General features: G+C 46.3%; 2 protein-coding genes across 3 annotated transcripts in view; one reads left to right on the top strand and one right to left on the bottom strand.

The window, feature by feature from the left end:
* WNT8B (wingless-type MMTV integration site family, member 8B) overlaps nt 1-12,662 on the top strand; it is a 23,773-nt gene extending 11,111 nt beyond the window's left edge. The window contains exons 2-6 of the mRNA XM_011977397.1: nt 7,955-7,988; nt 8,786-8,924; nt 9,929-10,054; nt 10,841-10,983; nt 11,200-12,662. Coding sequence (XP_011832787.1) covers nt 7,955-7,988; nt 8,786-8,924; nt 9,929-10,054; nt 10,841-10,983; nt 11,200-11,745 — 988 coding nt within the window. The 3' untranslated portion in view covers nt 11,746-12,662. The remainder of the gene's footprint in view (nt 1-7,954; nt 7,989-8,785; nt 8,925-9,928; nt 10,055-10,840; nt 10,984-11,199) is intronic.
* A 2,900-nt stretch (nt 12,663-15,562) lies between these two features.
* SEC31B (SEC31 homolog B (S. cerevisiae)) overlaps nt 15,563-18,836 on the bottom strand; it is a 44,463-nt gene continuing 41,189 nt past the window's right edge. For both annotated transcript variants that reach the window (XM_011977402.1, XM_011977404.1), the window contains 5 exons: nt 18,593-18,651; nt 18,140-18,286; nt 17,735-17,851; nt 16,915-16,986; nt 15,563-16,684 (listed from right to left, as the gene is read on the bottom strand). In XM_011977402.1, coding sequence (XP_011832792.1) covers nt 16,505-16,684; nt 16,915-16,986; nt 17,735-17,851; nt 18,140-18,286; nt 18,593-18,651 — 575 coding nt within the window. In that variant the 3' untranslated portion in view covers nt 15,563-16,504. The remainder of the gene's footprint in view (nt 16,685-16,914; nt 16,987-17,734; nt 17,852-18,139; nt 18,287-18,592; nt 18,652-18,836) is intronic.

The raw sequence follows: 18,836 nt of genomic DNA on the forward strand, positions 1-18,836 counted from the left end.
CCTGGGAGGCAGAGGTTGCAGTGAGCCAAGATCACGCCACTGCACTCTAGCCTTGGCAACGGAGTGAGACTCCGTCTCAAAAAAAAAAAAAAAAAAAAAAGAAAAGAAAACAAAAACATTCTATTTATCCCCCCCTCAGTTGATAGACTTTTTTTTTTTTGGCTATTATGAATAATGCTGCTATGAAAATAAATGTACAAGTTTTGTTGGACATATGTTTTCAATTCTCATGAGTATATACCTAGGAGTGGAATTGCTGGCTTATATGGTAACTTCATATTTAACCTTTTGAAGAATTGGCAGACTATTTTCCAAAGTGTCTGCACAACTTTACAATATCACCAGCAATGTATGATTTCTCCACATCCTCACCAACAGTTGTCTTTTTTATTTTAGCTATATTTGTGGGTGCAAATCCTTGTCATGTTTTTAATTCATATTTCCCTGATGACTAGTGCTATTGTGCATCTTTTCATGTGCATATTGGCTATTTGTGTATTTTCTCTGGAGAAATGTCTATTCAAGTCCCTTGCTGATTTTTAAAAAATTTTATTTATTTATTTATTTTGGGATGGAGTCTTGCTCTGTTGCCCAGGCTACAGTGCAGTGGCACATTCTTGGCTCATTGCAACCTCCGCCTCTCGGGTTCAATTGATTCTCCTGCCAGCTTCTCGAGTAGCGGGGGACTACAGGCGTGTACCACCATATCTGGCTAATTTTTGTACTTTTTGGTGGAGACAGGGTTTCACCATGTTACCCAGGCTGGTCTCAAACTCCTGACCTTAAGTGATCAGCCCGCCTCAGCCTCCCAGAGTGCTGGTATTACAGGCACTAGCCACTGCGTTGCCAATATTTTCTCCCATTCTGTGAGCTATCTTTTTGCTTTCTTGATGGTGTTTTTAGAAGTGCAAACGTTTTTAATGTTGAAGAAGTTCGATTTATCTGTGCTTTATTTTGTCACTTGTGCTTTTGGTATCATAGCTATAACACCACTGCCGAACCCCATGTCACAAAAATTTACACGCATCCTTTGTTCTAAGAGTTTTATAGTTTTTGCAGTTACACTTAAGTATATGATACATTTTGAGTTAATTAAAGGGGATGGGGAGTTGCAATGTTAAATAAATATATGTTGTGCAATAACAATCCAACTTGATCCTTTTGTATGTGTATATCCAGTTGCCCCAGAGCCACTGGCTGCAAATACTAAGAATAGGTGAGATTTAGCAGAACAGCCGAACAAAGGTACAGAGGCATGAATGCATGGAGGCCCAGGAATAGCAACTGGTTCAGCCTGAATAGAGGATTGGACAAGTAGGGATATTTAATGGGAAACGAGACTGGAAAGGTTATGTAGTCAGACTATGGAGGGTCTTGAGTACCAAAAGTTGGAGAACTGTGGAAGATTCTTGAGCAGAAGAATGACATCAGAATCAGTCTTTCAGAAGATTGGTCTAGCTGAAGACTATACCTGGATTGGAATGGGGGTAAACAATGTAAGCAGAGAAGTCAGAACTTCTATGGTGGTCTAGGTGGGAGATCACAGCTAAGACTGTGACAGTAAGAGTAGAAAAGAGGGAGCTGATAAGCAAAAAGTATGAGAGGCACAATACACATAAGTCCTGGTAACCTATTGGATGATGACAGCAAATTGGTAGAGACTTGGCAAAATGGTGGTTCCATTAATAATAATAATAATAATAATAAAAGTCAGGAGAAGTAGCTAGTTTGGTAGGAAAGATGAGTTAGCTTTTAGATAAACCGTCTTCACAATTTGAAACATTCCCAGTAGAGAAATCTAACTTTCACGTGGAAATGCAGCTCTGGATCTCAAGAAAGCAGTCAGGGCTGAAATTAAGGCTTTGGGAGACATCACTTAATCATGATTGTTAGAACCATGCACATAAATGAGGAAGTCCCCCTCTCTCTCTAGATAGCAGCTCCTTTAGAGTTTTCTCAGACGATATTTCTTCCTACTACCACCCCTAAATGTGGGTTCCTGCATTCGTTCATTCAACAAACATTAAAATACATTTAATAAACATCATTAAATGCTTATTATTGCCAGACATTGTTCAAGGCACTGGTAATATTTGATGAACAAAATAGAGCAATCAACAAACAAAAAAAAACTTGCCTTAATAAAGCTTACAGCCTAGTGGGAGGAGGCAAACAGTAAATAAATATATATGTAAAGCATGTAGTGTTCATAAGCAGAGAAAGGGGATGGGAGATGGAGTTGCGATTTTAAACAGGATGATGACGGAAAGCCTCAGGGAGAAGGACACATGTGATTAAAAGGCTGATGTAGGTGAAGGAACAAACTATGTAGGTATCTGAGTACAAAGCATTCCAGGATTCCAGGAACAGAGAACATGCAATGACCCCGAGGCTGGAGAGTGCCTGGTGGGTGAGAGAAACAACAAGGAGACCAGCACAGCTGGTGAAGAGTAGTGAGGGGAAAGCAGCAGATCAGGTCAGAGGCATAAATGGAGGACAGATTGTGTAGGGGCTTATAAACCACGGTAAGAATTTGACTTCTGTTTGGTGTGAGATAGGAAATTATTAGAGGATTTTGAGCAGAAGGTGGCAACATTTGATCTGTATTTTAAAGGTATCAATCTTTAAACAGACCACTCATTTTGAAAATAGAATTTGGGAGAATAAAGGCAGAAGCAGGGAGGTCAATCAGATGGCTTTTACTGTAATCCAGAGAAGAGATGACAGCTTGAGCCAGGGTGACAACAGCGAAGGTGTTGAGAACTGGTTAGATCCTGGATATATTTTGAGTTGGAGCTAGCATGATTTGAGAACAGACTGAAACAGGATGTGAGAGAAAGAAAGGAGTCAAAGATGACTCTTGGCTGGGCACGGTGGCTCATGCCTGTAATCCCAGCACTTTGGGAGGCTGAAGTGGGCAGATTGCGTGAGGTCAGGAGTTCGAGACCAGCCTGGCCAATGTGGCCAAACCCCATCTCTACTAAAAATACAAAAATTAGCTGGACACGATTGCGCATGCCTGTAATCCCAGCTTCTTGGGAGGCTGAAGCACAAGAATTGCTTGAACCTGAGAGGCAGAGGTTGTAATGAGCCAAGATGGCGCCACTGCACTCTAGCCTGTGCGACAGAGCAAGATTCTGTCTCAAATAAAAAGAAAAGAAAAAAAAAGAAAAGTGACTCGTTATGATTTTTGTCTGAGTAACTAGGAGGAACAGTCCTTTACTTAGATGGAGAAGACTACAGAAGGGGTAGGCTTGGGTGGTGGCAGCAAGGATCAGGAGTTCAGTTTTGGACATGTTAAGTTTGAGATGCATATTAAACACTGAAGGAGAGATGCCAAGAATACAGTTGGATATGCAAGCCTAGAGTTCAAGCAAACATCTGAGAAGAGGTGGGAGGGTTCAGGAAGGCATGAACTCTTTGAATGGTCCTGAATCTGGGTAATAGTGTCAGCAACTGTACAACCTCATGGGAAATGGGAAGCTTGTACCTTCATCTGGGAGTATAATGGTTTTACCGTGTTCTGTCTACATAGCAGCCTCCATTTGTTAAAATTTATATCTTAAAACAAATTTACATCTTCAATGTTTGTTAGCATCTTTCCTTCAATCACATAACTGTCCCTAGGTGGCACCCATACAAACACTTAAATTTCTTCCTTTCTGGTTCTCTTTGCATCTTCTCACAACTCACTATATTTTCTGAAATCTATATTTTACTTCCAAAAGGAAAACATGCCATTGTTTCATTGACCAAGAACAAGATCCTCCTCCTTTGGTACTCACTACAGGACAGTCTTTTCTTTTTTTTTTTGAGATGGAGTCTCGCTCTGTTGCCCAGGCTGGAGTGCAGTGGTGCAATCTCGGCTCACTGTAACCTCCACCTCCTGGGTTCGAGTGATTCTCCTTCATCAGCCTCCTAAGTAGCTGGGATTACAGGCATGCGTCACTATGCCCGGCTAATTTTTGTACTTTTAGTAGAGATGGGGTTTCACCATGTTGGTCAGGCTGATCTCAAACTCCTGACCTCGAGATCTGCCCACCTTGGCCTCCCAAAGTGCCGGGATTACAGGCGTGAACCACCGCACCCGGCGAGTCTTTTCTTAATATAGGATATTTTGGATATGAATAAGCCAGCCATAAGGTTCAAATATGTCTGCAAATAACTCGGAGGTTAACAACACAAGTCGGCCCGGTGCAGTGGCTCACGCCTGTAATCCCAGCACTTTGGGATGCGAGGTGGGCAGATCACCTGAGGTTGGGAGTTCGAGACCAGCCTGGCCAACATGGTGAAACCCCGTCTCTACTAAAATTACAAAATTAGCCAGGCATAGTGGCACATGCCTGTAATCCCAGCTACTTGGGAGGCCAAGACAGGAGAATCACTTGAACTTGGGAGGCGGAGGCTGCAGTGAGCCGAGATCATGCCACTGCACTCTAGTCTGGGCAAGACAGAACAAGACTCCGTCTCAAAAAACAAACAAACAAAAAAACACAAGTCCCAGGAGGCGGAGTCTGCAGTGAGCTGACATCGCACCACTGCACTCCAGCCTAGGCAAGATAGAGCGAGACTCTGTCTCAGAAAAACAAAACAAAGCAAAATAAAACAAAAACACGTATCACTTTAAAGGAATGTTGTCCAAATAAGGCCTATAGTGTTGTTCCATGACAGGTGCTCAATTAAGTCTCATTCATTGATCAGTTGGACTAGACCAGGACATCATACAAATCTTTGCATATTGTAGAATCTTCCAGGAAATAATTCTCTAGAATCTCTGTCTATCACTCCCTGTAGTTCTGATTTAGACTCCTTTCACAGGAAGACTCTTCACCCTGACTATGGCAAAGCTTTTTGTCACTCAATTTGCTTTGCTGTTTTGTTTTCTTTCCTGATAATTTCTGTCTTAAGGAAAATGGGAACTAGCTATGTCAGGCTTGGTAATGTCCAAATCTTTGAACATTATTCCTAACATAAAAAATGCCTTTCTGAGTCAGAACAAGCTCAGGCCCCTATCCCCAAGGCAAAGCAGCTTCACTGACTCCTCTGACATGTCTTTAAGGATCAGAAATTCATCTCCAAACCTATAATGGCTTTGGAAATTGTGAATTCATTTAAGTCATCTGAATTGTATTTTGTGTTTTGCTGGTACTACTACACCTGACCGACCAGTGCTTCTTTTCAGTTGACTTAACGTTGCCTATCAAGCTTTAAAAAGTAGGCCTTAGTGGCCAGGCGCGGTGGCTCACACCTGTAATCCCAGCACTTTGGGAGGCCGAGGATCACGAGGTCACGAGATCAAGACCATCCTGGCTAACACGGTGAAACCCCGTCTCTACTAAAATAAAAAAAAAATAATAATAATAATAATTAGCCGGGCATGGTGGTGGGTACCTACAGTCCCAGCTACTCGGGAGGCTGAGGCAGGAGAATGGCGTGAATCCGGGAGGCAGAGTTTGCAGTGAGCCGAGATCACACCACTGCACTGTATCCTGGGCAATATATTTATACTTTTTTTTAAAAAAAAAAAAAAAAAATAGGCCTTAGTTTTGCTAGACTTCATAGTAATTTTGATTTTCTAAAATTCTATTACAACTCGTTTAGAATCTTTTTCATCTTCTCATATGGCAGCCTCTTAGTTTGTTAATACTGGTTTTCAAAAACTACTCACATTTTTGGTGTTGTATGTGTTTTGTATGAAGAGAGTCAGTCAAGCTCTTTTGGCCTGCCAAGAGACTAAACTTTCTTGGTCTATTTCATTTCCAATCCCCTTTCTGGTGATGTTCAGCATCTTATTGACCTTCAGAATTGCAGGGGTACACCAGATTTCATGGAACAATACATAATAATTCCCGCATTACTTCCTCACATTATAATGAAAAAAGAGAGATAATAGATTCTGATTTTCAAATGCTTATACTGAAGTCATTCTCCAAGTCTCTAGCCCTGCAGATCATGTGTGTATGTACATATATATTTAACTTTTTATTTTTAGATAATTATAGATTTGCAAGACTTGTACAGGGAAGAAATGTACAGGGAAGTCGCATGTACACTTGCCCCAACCTTCCCCAGTGTGAACACCTTACAGTGTTAGTATAGTATCCATGAAGCTTATTCAGACTTCACCATTTTTACATGCACTTGTTTGTACATGTACTCATGTGTGTGGCTTTATGCAATTTTGGCATGTGTAGCCTTGTATAACCATAGTCAAGACATTTGGCCCTCCCCCCAAGACTTTCTCATGTTACTCTTTATAGCCACATCCATCCCCCATCCCAAATCCTTGGCAACCACTAATCTGTCCTCCAGCTCTATAATTATATAATGTATATTATTTCACTATTGTTATGTAAATATAATCATGCAGTACGTATCCTTCCGAGATTGACTTTAATCATCCGTAACTTCCTTCAGGTTCATCCAAGTTGTTGCATGTATCAACAGACCAGTCCCTTTTATTGTTAATATTCCATGGTATGAATGTAGCACAGTTTTCTAAACCATTCACCCTTTGAAGGACATTGGGTAGTTTCCAATTTTTGACTATTATGAATAAAGTGGCTATGAGCACCTAGGTACAACTTTCTGAGTGAAAATAAGTCTTCATTTCTCTGGGATAAATGCCCAAGAGTACAATTGCTGAGTCATATGGCAAGTTCATTTTTAGTTTAGTTTAGTTTTTTTGTTTCTTTTTTTCTGAGACAGAATCTCACTCTGTCACCCAGACTGGAGTGCAGCAGTGCAATCTCAGCTCATTGCAGCCTCTGCCTCCAGTATTCAAGTGATTCTTGTGCCTCAGCCACCTGAGTAGCTGGGATAATAAGCATATACCACCATGCCTAGCTATTTTTTTTTTTTTTAAGTAGAGATTGGGTTTCGCCATGATGCCTAGGCTGGTCTTGAACTCTTGGATTCAGGTGATCCACCCACCTCAGCCTCCCAAAGTGGTAGGATTACGGGTGTGAGCCACTGCACCCAGCCCATTTTTAGCTTTAAAAGGGGCAGCCAAGCCATTTTCCCAAGTCAGATGACTTATTTTTAGAGTTTAATTATGACTCAATCCCTAGAGAGAGATTCCACTGTTTACTTCTTCCTAATTAGAGAAGTATCCTTCTAACATCCCATAGAGTCAGATGAACTTGGATTCAAATCCTGCTTCACTCACTTACTAGCTGGGTGAGCCTGAACACATGTTTAACTTTTCTGGAGTCTCAGATTTCCTATTTGCAAAATAGAGATAATAATGCCTGAGACAGTAAGGATTTAACAAGATCAACATGTAAAATACTGAGAGTAGAGCATAAGGAACATAGTCAGGAGTTAATGCTAGCTCTCTCCCCACTTCATGGCAGAATAATCAGCAACCATTACTATCAAGTTTATGGTACTAGAAATTTTACTTGGCTTTAAAAATGCAAGGAAATTATACTACTTTTATTAATGTTCTTTTCTACTACGTTTTGTGTGTGTGTGTGTGTGTGTGTGTGTGTGTGTGTGTGTGTGTGAATGGAATTTCACTCTGTCGCCCAGGCTGGAGTGCAGTGGCATGATCTCGGCTCACTGCCACATCCACCTCCCAGGTTCAAGTGATTCTCATGCCTCAGCCTCCTGAGTAGCTGGGACTACAGGTGTCCACCACCGTGCCCCGCTAATTTTTGTATTTTTAGCAGAGATGGGGTTTCGCCATGTTTGGCCAGGCTGGTCTTGAACTCCCGACCTCAAGTGATCCGCCTGCTTCAGCCTCCCAAAGTGCTGGGAATACAGGCATGAGCCACCCCACCTGGCTGTAAATTATCTTTAGTAGGTTTGTTATGCACAGTGTTTCCTGGGTAAAACTAGTTGCCCTTTCTTCCTATTAATTACATGTGCTGAAGTAATTCTTACCACTCTTGGAAGCAGAAACAAGTTGGTGTCTCTGCATTATATTCTGTTTTTGTTTTTTCTCTTATAGGTCAGTGAACAATTTCCTGATGACTGGTCCAAAAGTAAGAATAAATTCCTTTAATTGATACGGATTTCACTAATCTTAGCCTGTTGACTAAAGATGATAAATGCAGATTTTTCATCATATCCACATCTTTTGTTATGCTGTATATATTACAGATAGAAAGACTGAGACCCAGAGGGTGTTAGGGACACATCTAAAACCACATAGCAAGCCATTGTCAGAGCCAAGATAAGAACTCAGGAGCACTAATTCTGAATTTATGGCTAGAATTTCCAGAGCCATAAAAGTCAACAGCCTTTTATAGGTGTCAGGCTGCAAAGCCACACATCCTTCTCAGTGCCCCGTGGTGGGATGCAGTTTCCCATGTTTAAAATGCTGGAATTGTACTACATGATCTTTACATTCATGGGCATTTTCAGTTCCAAAATGTTATTTTCTAAGATGGTCATGTGACGAGAACTGCTTAAATTTCATGAATTGTGTGATTTGGGCTCATTTTGGAGAGGCAGGATAGTTTAATGAATAAAGGTGAATAAAAGATGACAGGGACTAGAGTCTGATAAAACTGGTTTCATTTCTAGTTCTGCCATTTGCTAGCTCTGCAACTTTGGGGAAGTCACTTTAGCTCATTCCCTGAGCCTCGGTTTCCTAATCTATAAAATAGTGCCTATTTCACAGGTTATCTGTGATGACAAATGAGACAGCATATTTAAAGTGCTTACTCCATCATTATTTTGGAGGGATGGGAGAGTGAGCAGGAAGGGAGGTGTTTGGTCAGTTTAGGGTAAATTCCTCCTAAGTTCAGTCTGAGTTTTTATCCCTATGTCCCTACAGGCTTACCTGATTTACTCCAGCAGTGTGGCAGCTGGTGCCCAGAGTGGTATTGAAGAATGCAAGTATCAGTTTGCCTGGGACCGCTGGAACTGCCCTGAGAGAGCTCTGCAGCTGTCCAGCCATGGTGGGCTTCGCAGTGGTAAGAAAAGCTTCAGCCACAGCTCCCTGGACCCCCTGGTCACAGGTTAGAGCCCCAGGGATAGTCCCTTGTCTCCTCAACACACTTATTCCTCACCTGCTCTCTTCTCTTAGGTCATCTCCCTCTCCAGGATCTTCTCTTTTCCTTTTCTACTTCCTTTTTCCCACCTATAGAGTTTTTTCTTTCTTTCTCAACACTCTCATTGCTCAACAAATGGATATTGCCTTACTCCCAATCCCATACCATCCTTGGCCTCCCAGTTGGCTAAAGGTCTCCTCACAATGTAAGTAATATCAGGAGGTAGGCAGGGGTCACAATTTCTCATACCCCTTAGCCCCTTCCTTAGCAGAGAGGTACTGGGCAAGTGGAGAGTGACTTGGAGGCCAGATTCCCATGGAGAAGATAAGATAAAGAGTGGCCATGCCAGTAAATGAAAGAGCTGCCAATCAGAGGTTCTTTTCAAGACTAACTGCACATGACTCTTAGACCCCAGTGTTCCAGGAGGAATTGGGGATGGGTTCTTTACAACCTAGCCTTCAGATTCATCTCCCTCCCCATTTCTTCCTCAGGCTCTTTCCAACCTAAATCATTTACAATCATGTGTGTCAACAGTACCCTAGTCACCTGGTCACAAAATGTGTGACCTGAAATGACAGGAGGTGAGAAGAGTAGGGCTAATTCCAGGGATGGAGCAGACCATGGAAGAGGGTAAGATACACTGTAAAGATGGGAAGGCCAGGCACAGTGGCTCAAGTTTGTAATCCCAAGCTCTTCAGGAGGACGCAGTAGGAAGACTGAGCCCAGAGTTCCAGACAAGCCTGGGCAACATAGTGAGACCTTCTCTCTGCAAAAAATAAAAGTTAAAAAATAATAATAAAGATGGGGAAATAGGATGGAGCTAGGGAAAGAGGATATAATGATGGTTATTAAAGAAAGGTAGCATGTCTGGTATTTCTTTAAGCTGCAACCCCTCCCTCTAACTCTGGATTTTTGGTTCCTGCTAGCTAATCGGGAGACAGCATTTGTGCACGCCATCAGTTCTGCTGGAGTCATGTACACCCTGACTAGAAACTGCAGCCTTGGAGATTTTGATAACTGTGGCTGTGATGACTCCCGCAATGGGCAACTGGGTGAGTAGTAATGTGGGGATGGGTACCATAGGCCAGCTCAATTCACATAAAGAATGAAAAGCCTAGTGGGGGTGAAGAAGAGCTGTATTTTTCTAAATATGAAGAAAATCATGTGGAAGATGGGTGAACGAGTTTGATCCCAAGCCCTACAATGACAAGCCAGGCTAAATGTAGCTTAGGACCTTCTTGTCCCATTGAGTAGTTTCCTTAATTTAAACATAATAATAAAGAAGCAACACTCTGGGGATTCCTCTGTTGCTTCTCTCAAACACAAGGGGAACTTCCTTCCGTGTTGCCTATCCCCGTCTACTTTCCACTCTTTACCTCCAGTGCCGTCTCCAATCCTGTGCCCTCCTGACCAATTTCCAACATCATTGTTCCATATTTCAATTGTACCCCTCTTTCCCACTCAATGCTTGAGCTTTCCTCATCTTTTTGGCACCATTTTGTCCCTTCTGGACCTCAATCACCAGCAGGGCACGTGCACCCTCTGCCCATGGGTAGAGGCACTGTTGGCAGAGGAGTGTCCTGGCGCCTTGCAAAGAATCCACTCGGCAACTACTTACGTCATTGAGCTCTGAACAGGGGATTGGCTAAACCTGGAAGTGGGCGTGTAAAGGTGGCAAAAACAAATATAGACGGCAACTGATCTGGATACAGGGTACTCGCCCAACCTTAATCCTCTCCTACCCTGGACCCCCCACCCCGAACCCAGTTAGAAACAGCAGCCCAGGAGGCTCTGCGCCCGCTTGCTTAATGACCTGTCCTCCCCCTGCACTTTTCCAGGGGGCCAAGGCTGGCTGTGGGGAGGCTGCAGTGACAATGTGGGCTTCGGAGAGGCGATTTCCAAGCAGTTTGTCGATGCCCTGGAAACAGGACAGGATGCACGGGCAGCCATGAACCTGCACAACAACGAGGCTGGCCGCAAGGTGAGTCCCGCAGCCCTTGGGAATAGGCAGCTGCTGGCTCCATCCACTACGAGCTCCAGGTGTGGACAACTCTTCCGTTCATTTAAAAGACTGGCAAAATAAGGTACCAACTGGGCTGGTCCAGTAGACTAACTAGACTCCTCGCAACTCCCGCAGGGGCAGTTAAACTCGCCACGCGCTTAATCTCGGGTCTCTCACTCCTAGCTCTCTCCCCAGGCAGTGAAGGGCACCATGAAACGTACGTGCAAGTGCCACGGCGTGTCTGGCAGCTGCACCACGCAGACCTGTTGGCTGCAGCTGCCCGAGTTCCGCGAGGTGGGCGCGCACCTGAAGGAGAAGTACCACGCAGCACTCAAGGTGGACCTGCTGCAGGGTGCTGGCAACAGCGCTGCCGGCCGCGGCGCCATCGCCGACACCTTTCGCTCCATCTCCACCCGGGAGCTGGTGCACCTGGAGGACTCCCCGGACTACTGCCTGGAGAACAAAACGCTAGGACTGCTGGGCACCGAAGGCCGAGAGTGCCTGAGGCGCGGGCGGGCCCTGGGTCGCTGGGAACGCCGCAGCTGCCGCCGGCTCTGCGGGGACTGCGGGCTGGCGGTGGAGGAGCGCCGGGCCGAGACCGTGTCCAGCTGCAACTGCAAGTTCCACTGGTGCTGCGCAGTCCGCTGCGAGCAGTGCCGCCGGCGGGTCACCAAGTACTTCTGCAGCCGCGCAGAGCGGCCGCGGGGGGGCGCTGCGCACAAACCCGGGAGAAAACCCTAAGCGTTTCCTCTGCCCCCTCCTTTTCCCACCGGTTCTTGGCTTCTTTTAGAGACCCCAGTAATTGTGGAACCTAGGGAAAGGGGAACCCGCTCCAGACCTAGGGATCCTGAGAAGGAGAGACTGCAAATTCTCCGAAGCTTGCCACTTTCCAGCCTGTTTCCCCAATTCCTCTGTGCTCTCCTAGGGCGCTGTTTGAAGCCTCCTCGCAGCCACACCTAGGTCTGACTGAGAACTCAGGCTTTGAGCTACTGATCTTCCTTGGATTAGGATGAGAACAGGTGTTCCTCCTCCCCTTTCTTAGCAGCCCTAATGTCTGACCTAGCCTATAAAGCCTTAGGCGCTGGAAGAACCCTTCTCAGACACGCAGGGCCCAGGTAAAGCCAAAGCTTTGCCCTTTTGCCCACTGCTGCCCCTCTCTTCTGCACAGCTCCTCCCCTGCTACCTGCTGACCCAGACTCCCCAGGAATCTTGAATGCTTTCTCTCCTCTTCTCCCTTTCCTTTCTTTCCCAGAAAAAAAGGAAACTGGCCCCGGCAAAGCATGTCTTTGAGGTTGGTTCCTAGAGGCAGAGGTTGAAGATGGAGGAAGAGGGAGCTCCTCTGGAGTGCTGATTGGAACACCAAGGGTGCTACTCATCCTTGTGGTATCATGTCATGATAGACTTTACTAGTGGGGCAATGACCTTCCTAGACAATCACCCAAGGGACTCTAGATACATACCCCAAAGGTCTAGGAAATACGTTAAGGGTAGATTACAGTCATTTCCTACCCTTTAGAGGTACCTTCTACCTTCTCCTGACCTACTTCCTCCTAGCAACCAACTTTACCTCTTCTTCCCCAAAGGATCTTTGTTCCTCTGAGCCAAGACTGAGGTAAATAAAGCCACTTTCCTGTTCAGATCCTGGTCTGCACCTCTAGGGGCAGGTCATAAGAAGGAGAAACTGAGACCCTTCCTTATCACTAACCTGGTTCTCAAACAGGCAGGATTCACAGCACTGGATATCTTCCTTCGATGAGTAAACTTCCTGCAATGAAACTGTTGCTAACGGGAAGTTCAGCACCTTGAACCTTAATTTATTGCAGTCATTGTGATATGTGCTCTTTTTCTAGGTACTGCACTTATTCTTGAGGATATTGGGGTGGGGTGTGGTAACAGATACAACCTGTGGGCTCTCTCCTCCCTCCCCTCTTGGCAGGATACCATCCTCCCTAGAGCCTCACTTCCCTGGTCGCCCAAGCAGTTATCTGGATTGAGGCTAAGCTGCCAAGGATTAGTAAATCATCTATATAAATCTTCTAATACATTCACTCAATAGCCATGAGCTTGCTGCTTGCGGTACTTGAGTCTTCTGGTTTTATTCTCAGAGAGGAGCACAGCAGGGACTTGTTTATGAAACAGAGCAAGACCTTGGGTAGGGAAGAACCAATCCCTGACAGACCCTCTGTAGCCCAAGGAGCTCCCCAGCCAGCTTCCTTGCCCTAGGACAGTCCCAGGTCTGGGGCTGGGCAGCTCTTCTAGAGCAGAACTGGTCAGATGTTAGATGACCCCAACCTTCCTCTCCCAGAGTAGGAGAAAGCAGTGTGACTGGCTCCAAGTAACAAAAGCCAAGACTCTAGGGGCTCACCTGTAAGAGTCAAGGGTTCCCGTAATCCAAACTAAGGCAATAGCCAGGTCAGATCCCAAACCCCTGGCCTCCCCCACATACCTTCTGGTCTTGCCAACACTTACCGAGAGAGTTTCCCCTTCCTGAGCCGGGATACACTTCCTTTCAGGGGTTCCTAGTGCTTCATTTCCAGCTCTATCAGCAAAAGGCCCTTCACGGCTTCTCTCCACTTTTATCTGAGCCTCCCAACTCACCTTTTCTCCTTAACCAAGAAGTAGCATATACTAACCTACCTGTCCCACTTTGCAGAATTGCTTGATAATGTACACGAAGAAAGTTTGGCAAGGCAGCTAGAAAATTTAAAAGTACAATGTTGTAAAGTAAAGCTGCATTCTCCAGGAAGTCTCTTAGCATAAAAGCAGGAGAACTATTGTGCTTCATATTTGATAACTCCAGGTCAGCACTCTAAATATGTCATGCTGCCAGAACATTATTTCATAGGCTATTGTTTTATATCCCCAAATGGATACCAGATTCATTCCAGTTCTATCAAGAAAACATGACTGAGCTGCCTTGGATCTGTATGCTTTTCCCTTCCTTTTGCAATATCCACTTGTTCATTTGTTCATTCAACAAACACCAGAGTGGAGACAGTGGTGAACAACTACCGCCATTGCTGCATCATGGAGTTTAAGTTCTCATCTTATACTCAATCGCCAGGGCCGTGGTCCCTTTACAAAGTAGGCAACTCCAGAAATGGTGCTTGGGAAGACATCTTTGAGGTCAGCTAGTCAAACCTTTTGTTTTACAGATTTAAACTGATGCTGAGAAAGATGACTGGCTTCTTCCCCCAACTAGTAAGTTACTGCGGGGTGAGTGCAGAGCACAGGCCCCTTCCCACCTCTCGTGTGCTCTTCAGGAGCCCATCTGTCTCAGTCAGAAGACAGAAACAGAGGGAGGTCCTGAGAAGTGACAAGGAAATTGGTTGGGGTGGGCAAAACACTGTCTCCTTCCTGTCCCTGGCCTGTGAGCCTACACACAGGCAGAGCTTTTTCTTTTTGAAAGGAATCGCAGTCTCAACTGGCCTTAGCAGCAGGTTAGGGCAAAGACAGAGACCGGGTCGTCTTCGGCGCTGGTGGTGCTGGCGGTGGTGGGAGGGGAGGGCAGGCCAGGGCACTCGCCTATTGTAGGTCTGGATTGGATGCTTCCACTCATTCATTTCCTTTTAATTAACCCGCATTCCTGGAGGAGAAATATTTATGTTGGCTCCCATAGAGGCAATCCTCAGACTGGAAAGAAGGGGGAAGAAAGCCTGTCTTAGCAAAACAATATATCTAAAGAGCTCAAGAAGAGAAAATAGGAGAACAAAATGCCATTAAAATAGCCTTCTACCCCCACTGGAGTCAATGAAAACTTCATTTCACATGCTAATCCGCCACTCCGCCCCCTTGTCTTCTCACAACACCTTTTCCGAAAGTGTTTGGGAAAAGTCTTCGCAGTCAGTACACAGCTCCCTGCAGCTCAGACTTCTCCTTGTGTTAGTTCAGGGCCCCAAGTGGGGCTCTCGCTCCAGCAGCGGCTTTTTTCTCCCCCACTTTAATTTAAACAAAGACTTCGGAGTTCATCAACCTCCCACTGAAATTCACAGCTGCTGAACAAACTAATCCCCTCTCCCGGCCTTTCTTCCCTTCAATGGGCTCTTGGCTTCAAAGACACTTTGGGAAAGGACTTTGCTGGGGCTCACACTGCTTCATCAATAGAAGTTAGTGCAAGTATTATCTGAAGAGCAAGTGGCTTTACAAACAAATACTGCCTAACAATCCCTCCCTCCCAAACACACACACATCTAGCCCACAGACATGATGGGATCTACAACAGGATTAGGGCTAGTATCCCCTGGCTTCACACCCAGTCCCTTTGTATAGCTGAGCTCAGCCCTGAAGTGGGGTGCGGAAAACCCTGGAACTGAACACCAGGCACGGATGAAGAGAGACAACCCCCCCGCCCCCAACACACCCAGCAGAGAGACCACAAATGCTGCAAGGAGAGAACCTAATTCAGTGGGGCTGGACACCTTCCTTTAACTTTCTTGATTTATCTCTCCCTAAGCCTCTCCCCTGCCTTACTAGGGTGCAGGAAGCAAGAATAAAGAGGACTAGGAAGGTAATGGCAAAATAGAACCCAGAGGAGACAATGACTGGGAGATGACAGAGGAAACCAAATCAAAGCAGCTTTATTGCACCATTAAGTACATCACTGCATCAAACACAGTGCCACAAATGCAAATCCAGCCAGAGAAGGTAGCCCTGGGACATGTGGTGGCTGCCAGGTAGAAGGGCCCCCAACCCTTGAGGAGCAGTGCTGGAAGAGAATACAGAAATGGGCTTTATCATCACAGAAGGAAAGGCCTTGGGCTAAGGCTCCAACATAGTCAAGGGCAGTTCCCCATAGGCTATGGTTCCCCTGCTCCTATCTCACAGCCTAAGACAGCTTCCAGCAAAAGGCAGTTCACCCCTTTCACCTTCCATCCAACCTAGCCCACCCTTAATAATGCTGGCACATGAGAAATTCCATTTTAACAGCGCCAAAGTTTCCTCTCTTGGTTCTCCTCAGCACCCATCCCTCACATCCATGACTTGTTCAAAGGGTGAACAGCAGTCAGCTCTACCCCATACCCTGGACTACAGAGAAATACAGACGTGGAAATATGAAGTCAGAGACAGGGAAAAGGTAAGGGCAGGCTCATAAACCACAGAAGGGAGAAACAAAAGACCCACATGATGGGTCACAGCAGAGGTAGACTTAAAAGTAACAATCCTGTTCACCCTCTCAGAAGCCACGTAAACAGAAGATCCCTGGGGGAGAAGATATTCTGCCCCAGGTCCTTACAGAGTGTAGTATTAGGGAGGGTGAAGAACTGACTCTATGCCCTGCCTCCAGGCCTGGAGTGTCTTGGACAGATCCTAGAAGGCCAGGCATAAAGGAGTAAAAAGCAGGCACTCAGCTGGTTTGGAGTCAAGCCTACAGCATCACATACCTGGCAGCAAGGAAAAGAGTCGGGAAAAACAAACAGAATCTGTTGCAAAAGTCCCCTCTTCTGCAGGGAGGAGTTAAGTAACAGCAGAAGAGGCCTCCTAGCAAGAGAGGCTGCCTGGTTTAGACCAGCAGCTTATGAGCAATGATGAGGACTGCCTTCAAGATAGGCATGAAGCTGGACACTTCGCTGAAGCTGCTGCAGCCCGCCACCTGGGCATGCACTGCGAGGCCCTGCTCAAAGCTTCCTGCATCCACGCATCGGGCAACCTCATGGAGCCCAGCCACGACATGAGGTGAGAGCTGTGGAGGGAATGACCCTTAGGTTAGCGTGCCCAACCCAGTCCCTACCCTGGCAGCATGGAAGGGATAAGGGAAGACTTAAGTTCTGGGCCCAGTCCAGGCAAGATGCACATATTTTGTGGGGAACCCAGGTCAGTGAGACCTATGGGAAGAAAAGACACTGGGCTTCCTTTGGCCATGGTCATGGTGGAAGGGTAGGAGGCAGTGGGAGCACAGGTAGGTGTACTTACTGTCCCCTCACAGAGCTTCTCATATAGACACTCCAGACGCTGGGCTGCCTCTTCCAACTTCCTTTTTGTCTTCTGCAGGGAAAGAAATGGATTCCAACCCCCGCCCCTAAGGCTAACACCACACAGGGCCATAAAGAATCACAGCATATTAGGCCGGGTGCAGTGGCTCACGCCTGTAATCCCAGCACCTCGGGAGGCCGAGGTGGGCGGATTGAGACCATCCTGGCTAACAAGGTGAAACCCCATCTCCATTAAAAATACAAAAAATTAGCCAGGCGTGGTGGTGGGTGCCTGTAATCCCAGCTACTTGGGAGGCTGAGCCAGGAGAATGGCGTGAACCCGGGAGGCGGAGCTTGCAGTGAGCCGAGATCGCACGGCTGCACTCCAGCCTGGGCAACAGAGCGAGACTCCATCTCAAAAAAAAAAAAAAAAAAAAAAAAAGAATCACAGCATATTAGAGCTAGAATGGCTTCATTTCACAGAGGAGGGAATGAAGGCCCAAGAAGGGTAAGCAACTTGCTCAAGCCGACACAGCCAGCAAGGGAATGGCAGACTTCCTTACTCCTGGCTCCACCCTCCTTCCAGTACTCCTGCTGCCTTTAGGTCTCAATGCTGCTGGGTCCTACTGTCAAGGAGCTAGACTTCAGACCAGACTCGAAGTCTCTCCCCAGCTCCACATGGACATTAATTAAGTACAAGATAGAGACAGCATGTTCAGGGCAGAGAGAAGAGAGTCACACAAGGAACTGGTCCACAGCTGAGGGGTCCTGGAACCAGCAAGGGGTGCGAGGAGGGCACTGTGGAGAAGGTTCAGACTCACTAAGTCAGTTGCAGACAGGGAGCAACGTTGGAGAAGTGCCTCAAAGCTGCTCTTCAAGGACTGATGCTCTGGGGGCAGCTCCTTCCTTTCCATCTTCTCAGGTGGCAGGTGCTGAAGCTGCTGATAAAGAAGCAGGGAGAAAGGCCAGAGGGGCAATCTGTCCTTCTCATGGCTTCCCTAAGGACTAGTCCCCAGTGACTCACAGTCATACTGTTCCCATCAGAGCAGAGGTGGGGAGATGAGCAGCCTCCCTTTCTCTGCAGTAAGGATACCTGGTACCTGTCCCCAGTTTCCCTCAGCTCAGAGATGGTCTCTGCCTTGAAGAATGAGGCCCATCTACCATGACTTGCACCCAAGGAGGGCTGGAAGGTTTCTCAAGGGAGGGGAATACATTGTTCCTGTTACCTGCAAGCTGAGTTCTCCTGGAGCCCCTGGGGGAGCATGACTCACACCGGAGACAGGGGGCTGTGAGGGAAGAATCCCTTGAAGCTCAGGGGTGTGGCTCATAACTGGAGCAGTAATTGGTGCTGGGGGCATAAATGTCTCTGGCAGCTAAAGAGACAGAAGGAAAGACACATGAGTCTGAGCTGAGAGACTCCATGGCTCTGGTTTTGGGGAGTGGCAGGAATGATAGTGAACAAGGAGGCAGAGGAGTGAGTATGGGAAACTGGGAAGTGACGAGACTGGTGTATGTGTGTAAGAGGGAAAGAGAAAGAGGAGGGTCCTGAGGAAAGAAGAGTAAGTGGGAGGAGGGCGGGGACAGTCTGAGAAGGGGAAGGACTGACTGAATCCTCTAAGGAATTAGAACATGGTCATTGGTGAATGTGCGAGGGAGTGGGTGGGGACAGATGCATTGACCTTGTTCCTCTGGAGGTTTCCCCTGGAGGCTGGAGCTTCTTTCCAGGAATCTTGAGGTCCTATAGGATAAAAAGATAGAGGTTTTTAGGGGCATAACGAAAAACACTGGAAATTTTTGATCTGAAGGCTGGAAGCATCTTTGAGTTGGAATCCACCATACCTCCCTCTGCAGACTATCTACACTCCTGGCCACCCTCCACCCCACAGGGCCCTAGCCTCTGACTTGAAGACAGACTACCAAAGT

The sequence above is a fragment of the Mandrillus leucophaeus genome, unplaced genomic scaffold (assembly GCF_000951045.1).
Source record: "Mandrillus leucophaeus isolate KB7577 unplaced genomic scaffold, Mleu.le_1.0 Scaffold18, whole genome shotgun sequence".
Classification (NCBI taxonomy): domain Eukaryota; kingdom Metazoa; phylum Chordata; class Mammalia; order Primates; family Cercopithecidae; genus Mandrillus; species Mandrillus leucophaeus.